The sequence below is a fragment of the Salvia hispanica genome, chromosome 2 (genome assembly GCF_023119035.1).
Source record: "Salvia hispanica cultivar TCC Black 2014 chromosome 2, UniMelb_Shisp_WGS_1.0, whole genome shotgun sequence".
Lineage (NCBI taxonomy): Eukaryota > Viridiplantae > Streptophyta > Magnoliopsida > Lamiales > Lamiaceae > Salvia > Salvia hispanica.
Window position 1 is genome coordinate 19570938 of NC_062966.1, and position 23975 is coordinate 19594912.

Here is a 23975-nt window from a genome sequence, read left to right on the forward strand (position 1 = left end):
ATTAAAGGCCTAGATCATCAACCCCGAAATGTCAATACGATCAACAAAAAACGTCAATAAGGTCATATGATTATTCCAAAAAATATCAATAGGGGTATTAATATCAATTAACTACAACATTAGTTATAATGGACTTTTAAAAAAAATCCTAAAACTTTAAATTCATATAACATATATCAAATTAAAGATAATTTTATAAGGACAATTGATCACCCCATATTTAATGAGTTATCATTTTATTTTATTGTAAATCTAGATTAATTATTTTGTTAATCCAAATTTATGTTTTAATTGACTCACGCAAGACTATATTGGCAACACTGCACAGTTTAACTCAGCAAATGAGCAGCAGATGCCTTCACCTCTTAGAAAAATGCAGGAGCTTAACGCAGTTAAAGCAAGCTCACGCATTGGCCGTTACATGCGGCCTCGCCACCAACACCTTCGCTCTCAGCAGAATCTTGGCTTTCTGCTCAAATCCTTCCCATGGCGCCCTCGACTACGGCTACAAAATCTTCAATCAGATCGAAAATCCCACAATTTGCATATGCAACACCATGATCAAAGGCTTCCTGCTCAAAGACGAGAGCTTTAGAGCCTTACAAGTACACAGATTGATTTTGAGACATGGTTTGCTCCCCGATAATTACACGCTTCCTTACACCTTGAAAGCTTGCGCAAACATGAAAAGTTTGAATCTTGGAGGATCGGTTCATGGGCAATCTCTGAAACTAGGATTCCCGTCCGATAATTTCGTGGGAAACTCTTTGATTGCGATGTATTCTGCTGTGGGAGAAATGGGAGCGGCGAGGCTTGTTTTCGAGGAGATTTCTTTGAAATGTGTTGTTTCTTGGACAGTTTTGATTTCAGGGTATGCTAAAGGAGGTGATGTTTATTCGGCAAGATTGGTTTTTGATGAAGCCCCTTTGAAGGATAGGGGGATTTGGGGTGCTATGATTGCTGGGTATGTACAAAACAACTGTTTCAAAGAAGGTTTGAAGCTGTTTAGGTTGATGCAGTTGAGTGGGATTAAGCCTGATGAGGCAAGTCTTGTTAGCATGCTTTGTGCTTGTGCTCATTTAGGGTGTCTCGAGATTGGGAAATGGATTCATAGATATGTGGAGAAGGTTGGAATGTCACTGGGTTTGAAACTGGGCACTGCTTTAATCGACATGTATTCGAAATGTGGATGCTTGGATTTGGCTGAGAAGGTGTTTGATGAAATGCATAAGAGAGATGTGATTTGCTGGAACACTATGATTTCAGGCTATGCTATGAACGGCGACGGAGGGAGTGCGGTTAAGATGTTTGACGAAATGCGGAGGCTAGGGGTGGAGCCGGATAGTGTGACGTTCATCTCGTTGTTCATGGCTTGTAGCTACTCTAACATGGCAGAGGAAGGGCTACGTTTGCTGCATGAGATGGCCGACGTTTGCAAGATTGAGCCGGGACCCGAGCATTATGGGTGCATAGTCGATCTCCTCACGAGGGCGAGGCTAATTGAGGAAGCTAACGCTATAGTTCAGAGGATGCCAGTTACGGGCTCCTCCTCTGAAGAAGCTATAGCGTGGAGGGCGCTGCTCAGCGGTTGCTGCAGCCATGGGCGTGTTGATTTGGCTGAGGCTGCGGCTGAGAGGCTGGTGGAGTTGGAGAGGCATAGCGGGGCATACGTCTTGCTGGCGAATGCATATGCAGCTGCCGGGAGGCACGAAGAGGCGAGGAGGATTAGGAAGATGATGAGAAAGAGAGGAGTGGAGAAGACGCCGGGGTGTAGCTCGGTGGAGATTGACAGTTCAGTTCATGAGTTTGTTGCTGGGGAGAAGACACATTCGAGAATGGATGAGATATCTGCAATTCTTGAGGTCATCAAAAAACATTTAGAGATTGATTCAAGTTTTGTTTCAAGTGTAAGCTTATGAATGTTTGATTGATTTATCAGTATAAGGTAGAAAATATTAACATATGACCAATGAGAAAATAGCTATTTGAACTGCAAAAAGAAATGCAGTCTATACACAGTTGAGAGGTAACATAGAACCGTAGTCCCATATGATGTTTTAATTGGGATAGATACATGTTTACATAAATAATTTCGAATCAATTCTTCTGAAGCAGGGCATGGATTCGTACAATTACAACGGAAAAATTAATAAATACTACTAGCCAAAACTTAGGGCGATTCATCTCCTAAACCAGAAACTCTGAATCAGCAAGCTCCAAAACTTTGTGTTCACCAATCGGTTTCACGCCTGGTCGGAATGAATTTCCTTCAATGTACCTGTAACAAGAGGATTGAATAAGTAACAAAAGGACTTGACATTGTTTGGAAAAAAACCCAGAAGAAGTAGAATCTATGCAGAACTTACAATTCTTTCAAAAATGGGTGCTTGTAGAAGGTATCAGGTATCCTCCCAGTAAATTGGTTGTGATCCAAGTACCTGAATCAATGATGTATATCATTAGATAATTCTAACACATAAGAAGCAGAAAAAAAAATGTTTTTTCATAACAAGTTATTCATCTGAAGGATTAAGGTACAATTACTGCAGATAGGGCATGCGAATTGGGATATTCTATGCCTGGCGGAGGAGCCCAATAAAGAGAGGTAGGGGTGATCAGCTCTATGGAGGTCACCTTCATCTGAAGGATGATTTGGGAGATGCTAGAGAGGGAGAACAAGGGGAAGATTAATGTGCACAGTAGAGTTGATTAGTAAAATTAGGTAGGTTGCCCATCCCTCTATTCATTTTTCTATATGTAATTGGTGTTCCTATATGCTGTGGAGCGTTTTGGGTTTCATGCAGACATGAGGGTTGGAAAGAGCAAAATGCTAGAGGAAAGATTAAAAAGAGTAAAGAATAACATGCACAGTAAAGTCAATTTGTAAAGGTAGTTTGAGATATCCCTTCGTGCATAATGAAGTCACATCAACAACTATATATAGTTGAGTTCACCATATGGTCAATCCAGACAATTCATACAAGCACATTCTTTCTGCTTCATGTAAAAGATAAATTACTAACTGGATGTAGATAAGGTATGTGGGTGAGTCAACATAAGAAAAGCTAATACACACACTTACAAGTAGGTTAATCGAGGAATATGAGCAACCCCAAATGGTATAACTCCAGACATTTTGTTGTAGGATAAATATCTGGATTGGATAATCATTAGCTTACACACATAATAGTTTTAAACAAAAGTAAAACACAATATTATCTAAGATACTGCTTAGCAGAGTTTAAAACTTACAAGATCTCCAAATTTGTCAAATTAGCAAGCTGTGATGGAACTCCTCCAGTAAGGTAATTATTATTTAGATATCTGCATTATCAAATGGACCATCAATAACTGCCTTGTTAATAAATAGAGCAGAAACTACCAAACAGCTAAATTAGTGAAGCATACAAATTACGAAGAGCTGGGAAGCATCCTTCAATACGAATAAGTTCCCTTATGGTCCCAACCAAGTGATTGTTACCAACATCCCTGTGAAACATTGAACATAAGCAGCTGCATTGAAAAGGATATATGTAGGATACATTAGAATGTAGGTGGTAATGTGGTATCGTACAAGTGCCGCAAGTTTGTTAAGGTTCCCAATTCAGGAGGAATTCTCCCAATCAAACGATTTTCATGCAGTTGAAGATAACGGAGTTGTGGAAGATTTGCAAGCTCCTTTGGGATTTCACCTTTGAAATTATTAAAGCTCAGATAGCTGCAGGGTAAAAAATGCATGAACAATTTTGTAAAACAAAGTTAAACAACTATTCAAACAGAAATAAATAACCTGAAAGCAGAAAAATCACTTACAGATGGGTAAGCTGTTTTAATTCACCAATTTCAGGAGGAATAGAATCTTGGAGTTTATTCCACCTCAAATTCCTGATAAAAACAATAACAAAACAAGTAAAAACCTCAGAAACAGGAAAAAGGCATGAAATTTGTTTGGGGGAGGGGGGAGTGAATGATGTTAGAAGTACAGGATTGAGATATAAATAGAAAGCTTTTTGTTCATCTATGAGACAGTAAAAGAGTTTACAGAATCTTGAGGTGCTTCAGTCGTCCAATTTGAGACGGAATTGGGCCTGTGAGTTTGTTGTTGTGAAGATCCCTGCCAAACAAAACATTTAGAAATGCAAAGATAGCAAGGAAGTAAATAGCAGTTGTTTTAAAGAATATTCAATGAATTGCTTGTCTGGAACAAACATACAGCCTAGTAAGATCCATCAGATTGGTGACTGCAAGAGGAAAAGGACCAACGATAGAAACTGCATAAACTTCCCTGCAAGGTAAATGTGGAAAAATAACTGAGAATGCAAGGTACCACAATCCAATAATGAGAAGAATGTGTTGCCTAATATAGTTGAAAAACAGGTGCAACAATTGATAAAGTTCACTGGTAAGAAGAGAAGAAGGCTAAAACTCACAATTCAGTAACAACCCGATAGTCGCTACCACTCACAGGGGAACACGTGACCCCAGACCAAGCAGGCAAATCGCCATCTCCACAAGGATCGTCTCCAACCCAAGCATACACCACTCTCCATCCAAGTGATGCCTTTATTTCATTCAATGCCTTCACTGTCATTAGCAGAGTCTTATTAACAAAGAAAAAACACATACTCTGCTCAGCATACATATCTAATCACATATCATAACAGCACATTCCTCAAAATTCACAGTTGCTCAAGTGTCCGAAAAATATTGCTCATCCTTGAGATGTGAGATCCCAACACTTGTACTAGTAAGCAGAAGCCAATAAATATCGTTTCCTAATGCTAGAATTCTACCAGATTTAACCAAATAGAGCTCCACGAAACAATAATGTTAACAGTAACACTGAAGAAAACATCTACTACTTGTTAAACCAACTTCACATCCAACAAAATCTCACTAATCAAACTTCCGACTACAAAAATTTAACCGCATCATGAAAATTAAGAACTATTATCAGCATAAAAACCATAACCTAATCGGGCCGATCACACTAAAACCCAATCACAACCTCCATAAATTCCCAATGAAACCTAAAACTCCCTCAACTGGAGAAATCAGCTTCTCCGAACCAATCAACTACAATTACAGAGAGAAAAATGAGTGGATCGAGGAAATTACCGTCTCGCTTAAGCGTTTTGCATAGCACGGCGTCGTTCAGTAACAACAAAGCCACGATGAGGAGATGGAGAATTGAAGAAATTATACGGAAACAATTTGCCATTGCCGATTAGCTTCTCTGCCGGCGATCCAGATTACATTCAGTGCTGCACTGTGGGTGATGTGTGTGAAGTAGTCAGGTTGGAGACGCCGCGTGAAATCAGTTGATCTCGTCGGTGGGTTTTTTTCTCTTTTAATAATTTTGATTGTTTAAATGGAGTTTTTTTTTTCGGAAAAGAAAATAATTAAAAGTAAATACTACTACTCCTACGACTTCATTCAATAGATTAATTGAAGTCCGCTTACGACACAAGGATTTTCAGAAATAATATGAATTCAAAGAAATTAGTAGAAAATTGATTTTAATAGATTAATTTTATAGTAATAAAAATGAGTGGAATAAATTAATAAATTGTTAACCTATTTAAAGCTAAAAATGAACTGATGTTTCTAAGACAAACAAAAATGACAAAAAGAGACTCATATTGTCGGCTCAAAAGAATATCTTCAGAAATAGAAATGTGACAAAAACTTATATGTCTTGTGCGCATCTTCACCCACCTCGGCTCCATTAATTCCTCCTTCGTCACCGCCTCCTTCTCTTATCCCTCTCCCCTTTTGCAAATTGTAGGAGCTCATTTGCGCAAACTCAAGTGACCATCTCTAAATTTTTTTTTTATTATTATTGTTAATTGAGTAGAAATTTAAAGATCGTGTTATGGTGGAGTCGATCTCCTTAGGCCAATGATAGGCTAGGTTTATTGGTTTTTTTTAAGGTCTTGATTGTTTGGGCTTGAGGAGAAATATTTATATACTTGCTTAATGAATGAAAGAAAGAAAGAAAGCTAGCATGCAAAATGCGAAGAAATTGAAAGAAGTACTGAAAGAAGTGTTAGTTGGCTAACACTCCTTTCAACACTTATTGGTTGTGCGAGGTTGTGCGATTAAGCGCATTTCACCCAACTACAGTTCACTTAATCTTGGACCTACTAGTTGTTTAGGAGAATAGATTTTTACCACGTTTAATTAGATTAATTTATTAGATTAATTTTTGTGTGTGGGAATTATAGCTTACGTATTATAGCTAATTAATAGTCTCTATTTCTATACTGAGGAGGTGCTTTGCATATAATTATAATGGGACCTATATATATTAATCTTTTTCTTCATCTCGTAGATTTCTTCAATTTTACAAAAACTCGCAATTTGTAATAGAAAATCGAAATGCAAAGTTATCATTCCATTAAAAAATTCGATAGCCCCAAACTAATTCAAATAAGTATCGACTTTCAACTGGGAATGCATTCCAGATTTTTTTGAGAAGGGATGAGAGAAATCATGATTTTGCTTATTTTACGGAAATATACAAATATATGCCCTATCAAAACGGGAATATACAAATATATGCCCTATCAAATCAATGGGAGTACTATATTTTTTCAAATTGACATAGTATATCAAGAAAGATACGTACAAGTTTTTTGATCCATGAGTATGATACTATAATTTTGACTTTTGCTCTGCCGTATTATTATTTGAAGGTTTGTTGGGATTCATTAATTTTATAATGATATTACTTTTTGGGATAAATTAGTTTAGTAAATGCGTAAATTATTTATCCATATCAGTAGGAGTGTAATTTTTCTATTTTAACAATTTGCCAATAGCTTTAAAATTTTAATATACTAAAGTCTAAAAAAATCTAAAGTAGACGACTGTTTAGCATCAGTAAATGAATAGTAGGAGTATAGTTTTAATAAATGAAAAGTGAAATACATCGCGGCATTTAGTTGCAAGGGCAAGGGCAGTAAGCAGTTTTTGACTTTAATGCACCCATGGGATCCTTGACCTTTCACTAAATTTAATTTACCCACCATTTTGACTTTATTTTTTGCCCATATCATATTTTGTTGACACACTCATACATAGCTGTATATACTCAAAAAACCAAGTCATGTTTTTGTTTTGCTATGTAATTTGTAGGACTCGACTCACAAAGACACACACACACAATATAAGCAAACAAAAAAGACGCTTTTGCCCACTTTAAATGTAAAAATTGACATCACTCAAAACAGTTGCTAATATTGATGAGATTCATGGGATTTTCTTGACAAACCCCACCCAGCCTTCAAATTTTGAATATGTTATGTAAATATGAAGAGAAGCGAAATTCTGCACAAAACTTACTTGTAAAATTCATCAAATTACATATACTAGTAGACTATTTCCACGGTTGTTTCGCTGCTTCCACACCGAATGCGAGTCCAAAACAAGGTTGGAAATAGCAAAAATAATAAAAACAAGAAACAGATACCAACAAATCTACTACTGAAACAAACCCGGCCTCAACTCTGACTTCAATCTTGCTTCACAGAAAATCATGAAATTTCCCCATCGCAACCGACGAAATCCATGAAAATGTATGATGAGTCTGTGATATGTATATAAATCAATTGTGCAGAGGATTGGGGCCGGATGGGACTAATCTTTTCTCGACGCCGTATCTTGGATCGATCTCGCTATCTCCACTCCGCGGCGGCGTCGGGGGGAATGAGAGGCAGCGTTGTCGGAGGTGTAATTTGATGGCTGGCGGGAGATGGGCGGAGATTGGGTGGCAGGAGTTGCGGCGGCGCGGCGCATGCAGCATGGTGTGATGAGATTGGGCGGCGGTGAATACGAGTAGTAGGAAGAGAGAGATTGTGAGTATGAGAGGTCTGTGGTGGTGAGGGATTGACATCGTCATGAAGAGAGAGAGATAAAGAGAGGGAGAGGGAGAATTCTTGTTATAAGAATTCGTGTGTGTGTGTTTTGATGAGAAGGTGATGTGATGAAGTCGGAGATATATAACGTGAACTTGGCTCAGAGTAGTGTGTGTACTGTGTGTAATTGTTCCATAATTATGATAATAAATATATTATTTCTTCCTTTTGTCATTATCGTATATATAATCGTTTGGAAATGATCGTCATAATGTATAACAATGTCAAATTTGTGAAGAAGTCATTTAAAACTTAGATTTATTAAATGATAAATTTTATTAAAATTTGTATGAGATAAATTGCAATAAATACAAAAAATTATTTGCTATTTTCGATAATTATAAAATTTTAAATTTGAATAATAATTTTCTTTTTTATAAAATATATGATTGGAAAGCAATCATTTAATAAAACTAAATCAAAACCACTCGAGAGTCCATTACTATTTGGTCTTTGCTAAAAATTAAACTTTAATTTATTACTTTTATAATTATTTTTTTTTGGTTACAAGAGGAGAGTCAAAGCTCTAGAGATACAAATGCTTAGGCAGCAACAGATCGAGAGACAGACTCACCTATCTTATCTAGATTACTTTTACTTTTATAATTAAATGTTAGACATACTTATTATTTATAGTTACAATGAAATGAGATTCGTATTAACGAATATACCATTATAACAAAATAAAATTCCTATTAACAAACAATGAAATGAGATTCATATTAACAGACATACCGAAATAACGAAATGAGATTCCTAGTACCGAACATGGGAGTACAATTTGTAAAGTCACAATTGTACTTCTTTCTAGATTACTTTCACTGGTTGAGAATAATGTTTGGACGGTTGCAAATTATAAAAATTATTTCTCTATATATGAAAGTATGTGAAATTTTTTTAGCAAAATGTGAAACAAACTTTTATATTCTAGTTTTATAAAATACGAGTGAAATAAGGTAATGCAATGTGAGGTTTAAAGTTAATTACTAAAAATAGTAAAAGATGAAATTATCACATTTAATGGTATAGGACGAAAAATGAAATATGAGACATTTAATAAGGGATGGAGTATTGGTATAATTATTTCAGTAATTGTGTGAAAATACTTTTTTTTAGAAAAAGAAAAAAACTAAAAATTGAACATATTTTCAAACAACAAAAAGTACTAGAAAATTAAAATTTTAAAAACTCAAATCATATAATCATAAATTGTTGAGTGTCGTTGTACATTAGAAAACCTTAATAGAAGGGCGGGCGGTAAATCGGTGCTTTAATGGTTTCGTGTTTTTGTGAAACAATTAATTCTTTTAATTTTGTTCTATAATTGGTTATTTGCAAATTGCATTAATAGCAAACCATTGTATCTGCAAATTCTATATATAAAAGTATCATTTAATATCATTTCCTCATTGGAATACAAATGTTATCTTGAGTAGTAATAATGCGAATTATTTATTGCGTGGGATTTTTGTGAGTGCCCAATAATAACAAATTACCAAAACTATTTCCCATCTTCTCGAATTAATTGATTTCAAGTGGAGCTGAGCTGACATTACATCTAATAGATGGACTGATGGAGTACTATAAATAAATAACGTGTCTTGGACGCCTATTATTAAAACAAAGTTCACATAGTATTAATTAAAGAATTGAATATGTTAATACAATCTTGATACTCCGTATATAACATGAAACTATGATATTTTTTCAATTGAGGAATTACACACCGATGCCATATATGAGCTCACGTTTATTTATTTGAAAATTGAGGGTGGTATAATAGGTGAAGTCGTGACTTTGAAATTGAAATATTAGAATGTTGCTAAGTTAATTAAGTTGTGATTTTATATGCTTGAATATTCAAGAAAAATATTATAGGAGGAGTTTAATTACTTGCCAAACTAGAGATTGGCAAGATGATAATATGGTTCACGTGTTTATTTACGTTCTAAAACTTCCACCTGAATGCTAATTACTTAATTTCATGAGATATAATTGATCTTACGTTAACTACGAAATATGGCAATATTTTCGAACAATAATTGTTAAAAAACTTACAAAGAAAGTAGTAATCGTTAAAAAAACATATATACTCCAAAGTATGGGAGCTGAGAAAAATATAAATCGTTGAAATATTAATTTATGTATGGATATGTTAATTTGTAGATTGATTTTCCAAATTATAACATTCATAAACTAATATAATTGGATATTGAAATCTTTCTCTAGTCGATCAGTTGAAAGTGACCTGCTAACAAGAGGGTTAAGAGTGTTAAGACACTTTTTTGTACATAATCTAAACCAGAATCATATCAAATTATACAAATTGGGCCATTTTTCATCTTATTAGGAAATGGTCAGTTGGGGACTTGAGTATTGCACTATTTACTTTTATCGAAAGATTAGAGATGATAAACCGAGAAATTATCTATACTCCATTATCATTCATAAGTCATAACACACAAAATAACACACTTTGCCATTTTAAATTATCCCACAAAATAATGCATGCTTCGTAATTATATTTTTTTGGATATTTTAATTTATATTTTCTTTTATTTTGTACATTAACTTGCCAAAAATAAAACTCAACGTAACACGCCAATATCTGCAAAAAAAAATTAAAATTAAAATTAACAAAATGAGTCTATTTCTCAATTATAAAATACACTTTCTAAATAAAAAGTGTGCATTCTTTTTTTTATATGTGAATATAATTGTGGATCAGGCTGACTGACTATTGTTATTTATTGAATTTCAACACTTAATTTTGAAACCTGGAAATGCTGGGCTGGGCTTATGGTGGATTTAAGCCTGACTATAAGCGGGCTTTTGTAAGCATCAGTTGGCCCATAATAGATATGCTCATTTTAGGTGTTGGAGTACATTCATTTTGGTCTGTTTTATTATAATTTTATAATATTTTCTTTTCTTAAATTCATGAAATTTGAGTTGTTCATAATTATCAAAAACTAATAAATTCGGTTGCCCAAGTTCAATATATTATTGATGTCGTTTTTTCGTTAATAAACGACGTTGTTTCAAAATTTACGTCATATTTATTATAATTGCAAAATGGTCGGTAGAATGAGTATTTTTGTGAATATATTGGCTGAAATAATTTAATTTACAATTAATAGCTGAAATAAGTTCATTGGTTAGTTGATTTCAGTGTCACTTCTTTTTTCGAAAAAAAAACAAAATGCTCATCACAATTAGTGTTTCATTATTGTTGTTCAAATTGTGAGCTGAGAAAAAAGAAACAAAATTAAAGAAGTGATGAAGCCATCACACGCAGTCGCGATTCTCGCAATCCTCTCTCTCCTCGTCGCCCCATCCTCATCCAAGGTCTCGATCTCGGTCGCCCCGACATCCGTTCCCAAATCGGGCGACCCGGTGACGATCAAATGGAGCGGCCTCGATTCGCCGTCGCCTCTCGACTGGATCGGAATCTACACCCCGCCGAACTCCGCCCATCGCCACTTCATCGGCTACATCTTCCTCTCCTCTTCGCCCGGTTGGGAATCCGGGTCGGGCTCCGTCACGATCCCTCTCGTCAACATGCGATCCGACTACCAGTTCCGGATCTTCCACTGGTCTGAATCCGAGATCAACCCGGACAAGACGGACCACGACCACAACCCGCTCCCGAGGACCAAGCACCTCCTCGCGCAGTCCGACCCGGTGACGTTTGAGCCGGGTCGGGGCCCCGAGCAGGTCCACCTGGCGCTGACGGACGGGGATGGGGAGATGCGGGTCATGTTCGTGACCCATGATGGGAAGGAGAGCTTTGTGAAATACGGGTTAACCCGGGATGGATTGGACCGGGTTGTGGGTACGGAGGTGGCCCGGTATGTGAGAGAGGATATGTGTGATTCGCCTGCCAATGACAGCGTTGGATGGAGAGATCCTGGGTTTATTCATGATGGTGTCATGCTTGGCTTGAAGGATGGGAAGAGGTATTTTTATCAGGTAAAAATTCAATCTTTTTTATTGCTTATGAATTAATAATTATGATGCTTATTACACTCAAGAGGCTTGCAAATGCTGATTTTTCATCCGTTCAATGCATTTATTTGTGTAAATTGTGTAAGTATCACTTAACAGAATCTTGTTAATATTGTGTGTATCAAAGAGTTAGTATGTTTTAGGTAGCAGAGATGGCTTCCTTGATTTGCAGAGGAAGAGAACTGATATAGTACTACTATTATTTAGGTTTCTTGGCTTCTCATTGTCATATTCTATTTTTCTGCTGCAATGTTTCTTTTTTAAGTGAGGGTTAAATGGTTCATTGCCTAATCTCCTAATGTAGGAACTGGAGATCACAAATAAGCTCATACAGTGATTTCAGTTTAAGCATATTCTAGTTTCATAATGTGCTTATATTTGTATAAACTATGGCAGGTGGGTAGTGATTCTGGGGGCTGGAGCACAATGTACACCTTCGTGTCTCCGGTTAAGGATTCGAGTGAGACGACAGCTTTCTTGTTTGGAGACATGGGGACTGCTACACCCTACTCAACTTATGTGCGCATACAGGAAGAAAGCATTGCCACACTTAAGTGGATAAGTCGAGATCTTGAAGCTATTGGCGACAAGCCTTCATTGATATCACACATTGGAGATATAAGCTACGCGAGAGGCTATTCTTGGCTGTGGGATAACTTCTTCTACCAGATACAACCTGTGGCTTCCAGAGTTCCATACATGGTGTGCATTGGCAATCATGAATATGATTGGCTGTTGCAGCCTTGGAAGCCCGACTGGTCCAGTGCGGTCTATGGCAAAGATGGGGGTGGAGAGTGTGGGGTGCCTTACAGTCTCAGGTTCCACATGCCGGGGAACTCCTCAGAGCCTACTGGATCCAGAGCCCCTGCGACAAGGAATCTTTATTACTCATTTGACATGGGAGTAGTCCATTTTGTTTATTTCTCGACAGAGACTAATTTCCTAGCTGGGAGCAAACAGTATGAGTTCTTGAAGAAGGATCTTGAATCAGTGAACAGAACCAAGACACCTTATGTTGTCGTCCAAGGGCATAGGCCGATGTACACTACAAGCTATGAGACAAGAGACCGGCCGTTTAGGGAGAGGCTCCAAGAGCACTTGGAGCCTCTTCTTGTGAAGAACAATGTTACACTAGCACTATGGGGTCACGTGCATAGATACGAACGATTTTGCCCTCTAAACAACTTCACTTGTGGAAGCTTGGGCATCGAGGGAGAGAGATGGGAGGCGTACCCGGTGCACTTGGTGATTGGGATGGCCGGGCAGGATTGGCAGCCGATTTGGCAGCCAAGGGCCGACCATCTCACGGATCCCATCTTCCCCCAGCCCGTTAGGTCACTGTACCGTGGTGGTGAGTTTGGTTACGTGAGACTGGTCGCCAACAGGGAGAAGCTCACGCTTTCGTATGTGGGGAACCATGACGGGGAGGTGCACGATGCCGTGGAGATCATGGCATCGGGGCAGGTCTTGAATGGTGTAGGGCGTGCTGCTAGCAGCAACGAAAGCAGTGTCGCTCCTCATCAGGGGCTTGGTTCGAGAGTTTCATGGTATGTTGGAGTTGCGAGCGTGCTTGTCCTTGGAGCTTTTCTTGGGTATGTTTTGGGTTTCGTTTCGCGTGCTCGAAGGGAAGGTGGTCCGAAGGCACAATGGACTGCTGTGAAGAGTGAGGAGACATGAGTGAGGAGCCTCTGCTAGTCATAGTTACACTGCGTAGATACTTTTTTTCTGGTTTTTAAGAGTGATGCTTATTTATGCCCTGTTTTTATTTCATGTAAATGCAGTTATAGTTATAATTCTTGAAATAATGTTACTGCACTTTGTAAATTCATATATGTAAGCAAGTTTATGCAGAAATCCATTTACAATCTATAATACATTATGCAAACATTTCTACAGAAAGCATATAACTATACAAGTACAACAAAAGGGTGTAATGTAACTTACAACAACACAATACATACAAACTGTCAAACAAAGACACAAGTTGTTCTAAGGAGTAGCAACATTTCAGGCAGCAATCTCTACTTGTTGAGCAATTTACGAGCGCGTGTGTTGGCGCCTTTCACTCGCGAGTTGAGTTCGTCTATGTCCTCATCAAGATTATCAAGGGCCTTATTCTGCCTGCATCAACCATGCACCTTTCCCTCATTAACACACACACACAAATAGAAATATATACTTATCATATCATGTGGTTTAAGTAGATACTTGTCAAGCTCAGATCCCATTTCAACAGCCATTCCTTTCAAATCTCCCAAGATATCACTAAGATCTGAAAGCCCATCATCTTGCTTTTCCTTCTCCATCTAATCAAACACCATTTCCCAACAAAAATAAGTTGAGTCATTGAGAAACACACAATCACAAACAAGGAAGGGGGCAGAGCAATATACATCGACTTTCTGCAGAGCGCTTGTTGGTTCTCCATCAGGCGTGCGAGAGCCCTTGGCTTTGCGATCCACGCCTAACTTCTGTCGTTGCTCTTTAGTGGCGCGTTTCGGAACATCATTATCATCTGTCCAAGCATAAAACTAACCTCATTATGAGTGAACTATGTAAAAACTTCCAAAACACTAACCTTTAGAAGTTGTAGGGCCTGTGATGGCCTTCCCCTTCTTTGGCTTCCACGGCATCGAAAACATCCCACCAAGACTATTCAACAACTTCTCACCCTGCAAATTCATTTTGCACCAAATCAGAGTTTCTCAATAAACCAACAAACCAAGACATAAAAAATGATAAAAAAAATGCCTTGCTCAAGTCCTTCTCCATGTCAGCAGCCATTTCATGAGTCCTGTGGATCTGCTCGCCTTGCGCATGGAGGGTCTCGAGAGTCCTGCTCGCGTCGCCTCTGATGTCCTCCGCGATCTTCAAGCAGTTGTTGACGGACCTGGTGGTCTGCTCGGCCTGATCAACCGCGTAGCCCTCCAGTTCTTGGACAGACATGCTGTCAAGGTTTGGTTCAGAGGCAGTTCTTCTCCCCATGTTCTTAGGAGCTGACGATGATTCCTCATCGTCTGAATCATCGTCATTGGATGTCTGCCGAGGTGGCTTCTCAGCAGGTGCAGCTCCTCTTCTGAATCCAAACATTTTTCTCTCCTTTCTTCAATCGCCTATGCAAACATAAATATTCAATCTATAAATAACTTCATTGCTATATGATTAGATTCCATAAAAACTTCATCTTTTAATGCACCAAATTTGTGCAGCCACTTATGGAATCTCTATCCCTTATGCAAATTTGTTTGCAATGAGATTCCTACAATTCTATTGCAACAAATTTGTGTTAAAAGTTGTGGAATTTTCTCTCTTTTTTTCTCTCTCATGCATGAATGACTTTCTCTTATCCGACGTGTAAAATTTAAAAATCAAATAATCCATGATATATGCATGCAGAAAATGCTGAAAAACATCAAGAAATTGAAGAAAAAATTGCTTATCTATAAAGAAAGTATGAGCATAAATGAAAGGAAGGGAATAAGAAAAGTACTAAGATAAAATGACGAAGAGAAAAGCGGAAGAACTTGTTTGAGGTTTTGAGAAATCGGTTCTATATTATGGAAATAGCACATAGAAAGAGGAGGCACCGCAGAGAAAAAACTGGAGGGGTCATTTTCTCGACCGTTGACTGTTGAGGATTTTTCGCTCTTCTTCATCTTCTATGGATAATAAGTTATTAAATTTAAATAATACTAATACGGAGTACTTTTATAGATTTAAAAATCCTCAGATATTATTGGCATGCCATATAATTAAATAATCTGCTGTCGAGATTTGTATTTTTATTCTTTGAATTTTCTGCATTGTTTGTATCTCATATTTGTACATGTGGGTCACATTCTTACAAATATCTTGAATGATTATATTTGTAGTTGTTTGTATTCGTACCATTTTATGTACCAACTCGATATTTACTTATATAACACAATTTTGTGCTTCTCAATTCTCATATTGTTTTTACACATCATCTATGTAAAATTATTGAAATTCAAAATGACAAAACGCAGTCTATCGAATTTTGATAATAGGTAATATTCTCATGTAACAATAATTTAATTTCTATCTATAATATTAGGTTTTATTATTCAAATAAAATATAAACTAAAATTACCTAAATTGAATAAAATAATTTTACAGTTACTAGCATTTAAATTTGGATGTACTACTAATAATTGAATAATAATAAAAAAGGCGAAACGAGCAGTTTGGTATTATTGTCGGAATGCAGAAAAAATATCTTCCGTTGCTAAGAAAAGAACGAACGTAATTTCTCCTAAAGAAGACGCAGAGAGAGGATTATGTGCTTATATAGATGGAGGTGAGACACAGAGAACAATAGATAGTTGAGTGACACAATTTGATGGAGGCTTCAGCGTTATGGATCTCACACTCTTCTTCTATCCCCACCACCATTGCTTTGTTAAGCAGCAGCACAAGATGGAAATGGCAATTCGCTTCCAACAAAAACTGGCCCTCCATTCATTCTCGAAGATGCTTCCTTGTTACGAATGTCGCTAGCAAGAAGAAACCTTCTCCCTCCATTGAACAAGAACAAGGTCCAAAATCCACTCTTCTAATTCCAATCCACTAATATCTGTCTTTCCTTATATATGATGCTATAGATGTTAAATTATCTTGATTTTTGATATTTGAATTAGGAGTTGGATTAGATGCATTGAAGCCAGATTCTGCTTCTGTTGCATCAAGCATCAAGTTTCATGCTGAGTTCACCCCCTCTTTCTCTCCGGAGCTCTTCGAGCTTCCAAAAGCGTACTATGCCACCGCGCAAAGTGTTCGTGATCTGCTCATCATCAACTGGAACACCACCTACGACTACTATGAGAAGATGAATGTCAAGCAGGCCTACTATCTATCCATGGAGTATCTTCAGGGCAGAGCATTACTGAATGCAGTTGGCAATTTGGAGCTCACCGGTGCCTATGCTGAGGCGCTGCAAAAGCTCGGTCACGCCTTAGAAGATGTGGCAGGGCAGGTGAGGGAGGAGAAGGCCTTTTTGCACACTATTCTAGTGTAGATTTATACAGTTTTGGGGTTTGAATGCAGGAGCCAGATGCCGCGCTAGGCAATGGAGGATTAGGGAGGCTCGCCTCTTGCTTTCTCGACTCCATTGCAACGCTTAACTACCCTGCTTGGGGCTATGGCCTCAGATACAGATATGGTCTGTTTAAGCAGCTCATCACCAAAGATGGTCAAGAAGAAGTTGCTGAAGATTGGCTTGAGGTATTTTCTACTCCATTTTCGTTGATTTATCTGATTTCATTTCTCATTGTCATGATCAACTGCTTGAGTTCTTGCACCAGATGGGAAATCCATGGGAGATAGTAAGAAATGACATCTCGTATCCTGTTAAATTCTACGGTGAAGTCATAGAGGGGCCGGAGGGAAAGAAAGAATGGGTTGGAGGAGAAGATATAGTTGCAGTTGCCTATGATGTCCCGATACCCGGATACAAAACTAAGACCACCATCAACCTCAGACTGTGGTCGACAAAGGTTGCTGCGGATGTTTTTGATTTAGCTGCCTTTAATGCTGGTGATCACCCAAAAGCATATGAAGCCATGAAAAGAGCTGAAAAGGTTGACTTCCTGCTCCTAATATCTGTGTTTGTTGAGAAAAAAAACTTCCATAATTTTGTTGTTTTTGTCAGATTTGCTACATTTTGTACCCGGGTGATGAATCACACGAGGGGAAGACGCTTAGATTGAAGCAGCAATATACTCTTTGCTCGGCTTCTCTTCAAGACATTATAGCAAGATTTGAGAGGAGATCAGGAGACTCGGTAGATTGGGAGAAGTTCCCCGAAAAGGTTGCTGTGCAGATGAACGATACTCATCCCACATTATGCATACCCGAGCTGATAAGAGTGTTGGTGGATGTGAAGGGTCTGAGCTGGACAGAAGCATGGAATATCACAAAGAGGTACTCTTTATTTGTTTGTTTGTTTAGACTAGTTCTGTTTTTTTATATTTTGGCAGTGGAGGAGTTTTGTTATGTGTAATTCTAAGATAGTATCGATCCTTGAATAGAACTGTGGCGTATACTAACCACACGGTGTTGCCTGAGGCTCTGGAGAAGTGGAGTTTGAGTCTTCTCGAAGAGCTTCTCCCACGCCACGTTGAGATCATAAGAATGATTGATGAAGAGGTGTTTGATTGCTTTCCTTGCATTTTATAAAGTGGAGAAGCAATTATTTTTCCTTTTATGTGTAATATGATTGTTTCACGTACAGCTTATCAATACTATAATTGAAGAATATGGTGATGAGGATCTCGAGTTGCTGAAGGAGAAGCTGAATGAAATGAGGATTTTGGACAATATCGAACTTCCTTCTGCTGTCATAGATTCACTTGTTAAGTCACAGGAAAGCCTTGTTAAGAATGTAATCGAAGAGGAAGAAAAAGAAGACGAGGAGGGAAAGGAGGAGGAGGAGGAAGTAAAGGAAGAAGCTGAATCTGTTGAAGTGACGGAAGCCACTGCTGAGGAAAAATCAGATGAACCAGAAAACGAAGACGAGCAAGCAGAAGAGGTGGAGGAAGTTAAGGCAGATCATTCGCCCCTAACAAAAGTGACATCAACATTTGAACCTGATCCAAAACAGCCAAAGCTTGTCCGAATGGCTAACTTGTGCGTTGTCGGAGGGCATGCTGTGAACGGAGTAGCTGAAATTCACACTGATATTGTTAAAAAAGAAGTGTTCAATGAATTTTACAAGGTTACTAATCCATATCCATAAACATTTTTATTGCTTGCATGAATCCATATCTTCTGATTTGCATCAGTTTCATTGTTTGTGAAATAGCTCTGGCCCGAGAAATTTCAGAACAAGACGAATGGTGTGACGCCTAGAAGATGGATCGGTTTCTGCAATCCGGAGCTTAGCAAGATCATAACCAAGTGGACAGGCTCAAAGGATTGGCTGATAAATACTGAAAAGTTAGGCGAATTGCGTAAGGTGTGAACTCTAGTAGTCAATATTTTACTTTTTGTTTCGAGTTTGCTCTGATAAATGTTTCGTTTTCGACCCCTGCAGTTTGCTGACAACGAAGAGCTTCAGTTCGAATGGAGGGAAGCAAAGATGATCAGGAAGAAGAAGATTGTGTCATTCATCAAAGAGCAAACAGGATACGTTGTCAGCCCGGATGCAATGTTTGATGTGCAGGTTCGTATCCATAGCTTTTGTTCCAAAAATCATAATCTTGTTATTCACGAAGATAATCAAATATGCATCATATCTTGACTGTTTAGATCAAGCGAATCCATGAATACAAGAGGCAGCTGATGAATATCTTAGGCATCGTGTATCGTTACAAGAAGATGAAGGAGATGAGTGCTGAGGAGAGGAGAGAAAGATTTGTTCCCAGAGCGTGCTTATTTGGTGGGAAGGCGTTTGCTACGTATGTACAAGCTAAGAGAATCGTCAAGTTTATCGCAGACGTAGGTGCAACAATAAACCAAGATCCTGACATAGGCGACCTTCTAAAGGTAGATATTGTGATTGTATATGCTATATATATATATATATATAAACATAAGAAGTTGAATGAAACTGTTTGCTTGATCTCTCTTTCTTTGAGGTTGTCTTCGTCCCCGACTACAATGTGAGTGTTGCAGAAGTGCTCATTCCTGGCAGTGAGCTGTCTCAACATATCAGGTAGCTCGTCTAACTCCTCTCGACGATATAAGTCCAGCTTATCCGAGCCATAACCTCTCTCTCTCGTTAGTACTGCTGGAATGGAAGCAAGTGGAACCAGCAACATGAAGTTTGCAATGAATGGCTGTCTAATTATCGGAACCTTAGACGGTGCGAATGTGGAGATCAGAGAAGAGGTTGGAGAGAGCAACTTTTTCCTGTTTGGGGCTCAGGCTCATGAGATTGCCGGCCTTCGTGCAGAAAGAGCCGAGGGAAAGGTAAACAAACATATCTCATCTTGAAAACAGACTAATCTGTGGCATATATATCAAGAAAAACAAAATAAAGTGTTTGTAATTGTACCATATATTGTGTGCAGTTTGTGGCAGATCCAAGATTTGAAGAGGTGAAGGCCTTTGTGAGGAGTGGTGCATTCGGGGCCTACAGCTACGAGGAGCTGATGGGTTCGTTGGAAGGGAACGAGGGGTATGGCCGGGCTGACTACTTCCTCGTTGGCAAGGACTTCCCGAGCTACATAGAGTGCCAAGACAGAGTTGATGAGGCTTATAGGGATCAAAAGGTAAGCAATTTCTTCACTTTCTTTATATTTTTCAACTTTATGTATGTGCATCAATGTGTGTTATTTTTTATGATTGGAATGCAGAATTGGACAAAGATGTCTATACTAAACACGGCTGGTTCTTCGAAGTTTAACAGTGATCGAACGATCCATCAGTACGCTAGAGATATATGGTCGATTGAACCTGTTGTGTTACCATGAGATGATGATAATTAGAAATAGTAGAGGTTGAAGATGTTACTTTTTGGCCATTTTTGTTGATGAACTCATGAGTTTAGACTATATAAGAGTGAGTTCTCTTGGTTTTCATCTTGTATTTCCAACTATTTCTGTGCAAAATTTATTTTGATAATCAACACAGGAAGACATCTCTTTCCCAAAAAAAAAATAACTACTCTTGCTATTATTTGAGAAGAGACAAGATTAAAGATCATCTATAGTATGGTTGTGATTTGTGAAATAAATCAAAAAATTGTACATTTATAGAGGCTAAATATAGACTGTATTATACTGCACATTATCAGCCAATCATCAAATAGAAAAGTGAAATATTGGTAGAAAAGAAAATAAAAACAATGAGTTCTACATATACTTATATGACATGAGCAATAATGGAGTATAACATATGTATATATACAATAGATTTGAAAAGGCACATGACTTTTGGGGTGTGGTCCAATCTTAATGAAATCCACACACTAACATAGTGATATGACCACTTACATTTAAATGATTCTCTAAAGTAAAAGTTTTTCAAAAGAGCAATTAAAAGTGTGCCCAAATTAGGGTAAAATTGTGCAAGGTTCATTGCATGGTTTTCTTCAATTCTTGATTCCCATGAGTGCATATATACACTTTATATTTTGGTTGCCTATAATTCCAAACCATCTAAACCCACGTGCCCTATCATTTTTTTTTCTTTTAATATTAGGTACCCTAATTAGTGGGATAGGAGAAATCTTGTCAAATAAATGTGATATGAAGTTACACAACTCATTTGGTTCTCTATTTCATTATCACATAATATAAAAACACACTAGAAGAGATGATTAAAAGGGAGAGTTAATTACAAGAAATCTAATTATTTGATTTGTCATTTTTTTACTTGCACTTAATGGAAACCGGCCTTTTAATCGTGCAAAGATCACGAGATCACCTCCACTTTTCCTATAATGATGAATTCAAGTAAATTATAGTTATGAATTTAAATATGATATACATGGCAGACCATAGGCCAAGAGATAAAGAGGTTAGTTAGACCTTTAAATTCAAATTTATCCAAAAAAAAAGGATCATATATCCTGCCCCAAAAAGAGTGTGAAAATACTTAATTTGTGTATTATCGTCCATACAAATAGAAAAACACATAATATGTATAAATGTAGGAAGATAAAATAAAATATATGCTGTAATGTATGATGATATGTTGATTAGCAAAAATAAAATAAAAGAAACAAAATTGGAGTAGTATTAAGTTTTGTGTGTTACATTCATGTTAGTGCAAAGACTGGCGGCGCAACAATCGTGAGGCACCCACAGATGGAACGAGGTCGTAAATTCCTCGCTTCATTATTTTGCTCCTAGCCCATGTTATTAAGCAAGTTACTATCGACTACTTTAACCTTACATTTGTAATACACTGATTTCATATAAATTTGGTAGCATTACCATCACCATCATAAGCCTAAGAACAATTCAACAAAAATCAGTTTTTGCGATATCGTAATAATTTGGCATACCTTCTTTAAGTCTCATAAGCATGAATATTGACAATCTAATTTTGAAAAAAAAATGTAACCGAACTAAAGATAAAAAGAAGTAATTATAGTAGAGGAATCCAACAGTATAAAGAAGTTGTGTTAAAAAAAGTAACACAGAGATATCTTTTCATAGAGTTGTATATTGTCGGCTGGGAGTGATTGGCCGTCCGATCCCCATCTACAAATCCCGCTCTTATCCTTTTTAATTAATGTCAATAATCATAATTATTCGTTGAAACACACTTTTCCACAAATCAAATCCTCCAAAATTTGTCGGTAAACACCAAAGTTTCTTTTTTCTTTTCAGTATGTACCTATATCAGCTAAATTTTATCCCATCCATCAAATTGCATACTCCACTCCATATTACTCGTCTTCGATTTCACGAAAAATATATTTGTTAAAATTATAATACTCCACTTTATAGTGTAAAAAGAAATTCTAGCTAGAAACTAAAGGACATGTGAAATTGATTATATTAATAAGCATTGTACTTTACTCTAACTTGCCTTTTTCAAAAGTCATTCAATTTTATTTATTATTTTGAGAGCTTAATAGCATTGCATTAATTGATGAAACAGTGGTCAGTGAGTTTGAGAATTGAAATGTTAGGCAAAATAGTGAGTGCGCGTGTAGCCACACAGTTTTCCTTATGAATCAATTCATAATTAAGTACAGTGCACTTAATGGGTTAATTAATGAAAAAATCACTACCAAAAAGATTTAGATAAAGATACATTAACTACTATGGCCACAATAACTTGGATTAAGTATACATGGACCAGTTCTTTTAAAAGTGGACCAGTAATTAATCACTACGTAGACCACTTCATAATTTTCATTTTATTTTAAATTTTTACGAGATTACTTATAATTAATCCACCGATTAATTATATGATCAGTAATTTTTCGAATACATATTTAGATATTGGGTTTACTAATTGAGTAGAAGTATTGTGTGTGTGTGTGTGTGTGTGTGTTAAAATATACTACTATTAAACGAATAAATAACTAATGCGTTACTCCTTGGCACCTATATTCCTGGCCTAACAAAAGCACCCAAAAATGGGTGAATCATTTAAAACAAAATCGATCGAGATGCCCCCACTAATTCTAAAAGGAGTGGCTCTCTTTTGTTTCATGTTTCTAGTTGCTTAGAATCTCACAGCCATTATATTATATCAGAAAAAGAAAAAAGAAAAAAGAAAAAAAAGGTAAGAAATGATTGTACTTAAAATCTAAATAGGGCTTATCACCGAGACATTATATTACAAAATACTAAAAATGCTACAAGTTGTCACGATATACATGGGGAATATGCAGTTATTTAGTTCCAAAGCTTTATGATATAGTGATAGTTATAATATGAAAGTAATACACCATTCAAAATTCTAAATTGATTTATTGAATGATTAAGCGATCGAATCGATCTTCAACGTCTTCTTTTTCATATTTTACTCGATTTTGAATATGGATATTACTATATAAAGTAATTAAGTGAGATAAACTAGATTCGGAGTACAAAATTATACTTCCTCTTACCTCGATCCATGCATGAAATTAAAAGTGTGGTGAGGAGGGAATCGTACAAATTTTTAGAAACATACTTTATCCGTCCCTTAAATTTAGTCACATTTTTCTATTTTCGTCCGTCTCATAAAATTTGTCACATTTCACTTTTTACCATTTTTTATAGTATACTCCATATTCCACTAATGTTCCTACTCACATTTCATTATATAAAAGTATGATACACTGCCCACTAATTTTTCTAACTCACATTACATCACATTTCTTAAAATTCGTGCTCGGTCAAAGTGTGACAAAATTGTGGGACGGAGGGTGTATTAAATATGAGAGATGATAAAAATATAAAAATAAAATAATACTATCATACTGTGTTTTTTATGGAGGAGCAAAAAGTTCATTGCGGCCAAACTCTTCGTGAAGAGAGAAGAGAGTACAAGTAATTTAAATGGTACACATAGCATGAATGTTAATTGAAGTTGATAATATAGTCTGTCGAGAATAGTTTGAATGTTTAGAACTTTATTAAT

General features: G+C 36.9%; 5 protein-coding genes across 6 annotated transcripts; 3 read left to right on the forward strand and 2 right to left on the reverse strand.

Moving 5' to 3' along the window:
• Positions 1 to 341: 341 nt before the first annotated feature.
• Positions 342 to 1963, forward strand: LOC125207379 (pentatricopeptide repeat-containing protein At2g20540-like). Its single transcript, XM_048106688.1, has one exon. It carries the CDS (start codon positions 342 to 344, stop codon positions 1917 to 1919), a length of 1578 nt encoding a protein of 525 aa, XP_047962645.1. The 3' UTR covers positions 1920 to 1963.
• On the reverse strand, positions 1964 to 5351 carry LOC125207380 (probable leucine-rich repeat receptor-like protein kinase At1g35710). Of its 2 annotated transcripts, XM_048106689.1 has the most exons (11): positions 5119 to 5350; positions 4431 to 4584; positions 4214 to 4285; positions 4043 to 4114; positions 3814 to 3885; positions 3575 to 3718; positions 3409 to 3489; positions 3253 to 3324; positions 3083 to 3154; positions 2367 to 2438; positions 1964 to 2278 (listed from the first exon to the last, which is right to left on the reverse strand). In XM_048106689.1, exons 1-11 carry the CDS (start codon positions 5219 to 5221, stop codon positions 2188 to 2190), a joined length of 1005 nt encoding a protein of 334 aa, XP_047962646.1. In that variant the 5' UTR covers positions 5222 to 5350; the 3' UTR covers positions 1964 to 2187. The 2 variants fall into 2 exon arrangements, with proteins under 2 accessions (XP_047962646.1, XP_047962647.1); XM_048106690.1 differs by lacking the exon at positions 3083 to 3154 and having other exon boundaries at positions 5119 to 5351.
• A 5761-nt stretch (positions 5352 to 11112) lies between these two features.
• On the forward strand, positions 11113 to 13781 carry LOC125207321 (probable inactive purple acid phosphatase 2). The gene is made up of 2 exons (XM_048106611.1): positions 11113 to 11891; positions 12324 to 13781. The coding sequence occupies exons 1-2, from the start codon at positions 11199 to 11201 to the stop codon at positions 13602 to 13604; spliced, it is 1974 nt and encodes a 657-aa protein (XP_047962568.1). The 5' UTR covers positions 11113 to 11198; the 3' UTR covers positions 13605 to 13781.
• On the reverse strand, positions 12321 to 15454 carry LOC125207322 (putative SNAP25 homologous protein SNAP30). The gene is made up of 6 exons (XM_048106612.1): positions 15418 to 15454; positions 14679 to 15040; positions 14506 to 14599; positions 14321 to 14442; positions 14136 to 14233; positions 12321 to 14048 (listed from the first exon to the last, which is right to left on the reverse strand). The coding sequence occupies exons 2-6, from the start codon at positions 15015 to 15017 to the stop codon at positions 13949 to 13951; spliced, it is 753 nt and encodes a 250-aa protein (XP_047962569.1). The 5' UTR covers positions 15018 to 15040; positions 15418 to 15454; the 3' UTR covers positions 12321 to 13948.
• A 773-nt stretch (positions 15455 to 16227) lies between these two features.
• On the forward strand, positions 16228 to 20467 carry LOC125208413 (alpha-1,4 glucan phosphorylase L-2 isozyme, chloroplastic/amyloplastic-like). The gene is made up of 14 exons (XM_048108019.1): positions 16228 to 16483; positions 16586 to 16920; positions 16992 to 17168; positions 17249 to 17524; positions 17596 to 17867; positions 17975 to 18092; positions 18178 to 18660; positions 18748 to 18900; positions 18979 to 19107; positions 19194 to 19430; positions 19523 to 19599; positions 19670 to 19856; positions 19958 to 20158; positions 20243 to 20467. The coding sequence occupies exons 1-14, from the start codon at positions 16288 to 16290 to the stop codon at positions 20357 to 20359; spliced, it is 2958 nt and encodes a 985-aa protein (XP_047963976.1). The 5' UTR covers positions 16228 to 16287; the 3' UTR covers positions 20360 to 20467.
• Positions 20468 to 23975: the final 3508 nt, after the last annotated feature.

Coding starts and splice junctions, on each gene's coding strand:
- LOC125207379 (XM_048106688.1), top strand. CDS start 342: ATGAGCAGCAGATGCCTTCACCTCTTAGAAAAATGCAGGAGCTTAACG.
- LOC125207380 (XM_048106689.1), bottom strand. CDS start 5,221: ATGGCAAATTGTTTCCGTATAATTTCTTCAATTCTCCATCTCCTCATC. Junction 4,115..4,213: donor CTGATGGATCTTACTAGGCT/GTATGTTTGTTC, acceptor TTTGTTTGGCAG/GGATCTTCACAACAACAAAC. Junction 3,886..4,042: donor CTGAAGCACCTCAAGATTCT/GTAAACTCTTTT, acceptor TGTTTTTATCAG/GAATTTGAGGTGGAATAAAC.
- LOC125207321 (XM_048106611.1), top strand. CDS start 11,199: ATGAAGCCATCACACGCAGTCGCGATTCTCGCAATCCTCTCTCTCCTC. Junction 11,892..12,323: donor GGAAGAGGTATTTTTATCAG/GTAAAAATTCAA, acceptor AAACTATGGCAG/GTGGGTAGTGATTCTGGGGG.
- LOC125207322 (XM_048106612.1), bottom strand. CDS start 15,017: ATGTTTGGATTCAGAAGAGGAGCTGCACCTGCTGAGAAGCCACCTCGG. Junction 14,443..14,505: donor AGGCCCTACAACTTCTAAAG/GTTAGTGTTTTG, acceptor ATGCTTGGACAG/ATGATAATGATGTTCCGAAA. Junction 14,234..14,320: donor GCGCTCTGCAGAAAGTCGAT/GTATATTGCTCT, acceptor GTGTTTGATTAG/ATGGAGAAGGAAAAGCAAGA.
- LOC125208413 (XM_048108019.1), top strand. CDS start 16,288: ATGGAGGCTTCAGCGTTATGGATCTCACACTCTTCTTCTATCCCCACC. Junction 19,108..19,193: donor ATGCAATGTTTGATGTGCAG/GTTCGTATCCAT, acceptor TTGACTGTTTAG/ATCAAGCGAATCCATGAATA. Junction 19,431..19,522: donor ACATAGGCGACCTTCTAAAG/GTAGATATTGTG, acceptor TCTTTCTTTGAG/GTTGTCTTCGTCCCCGACTA.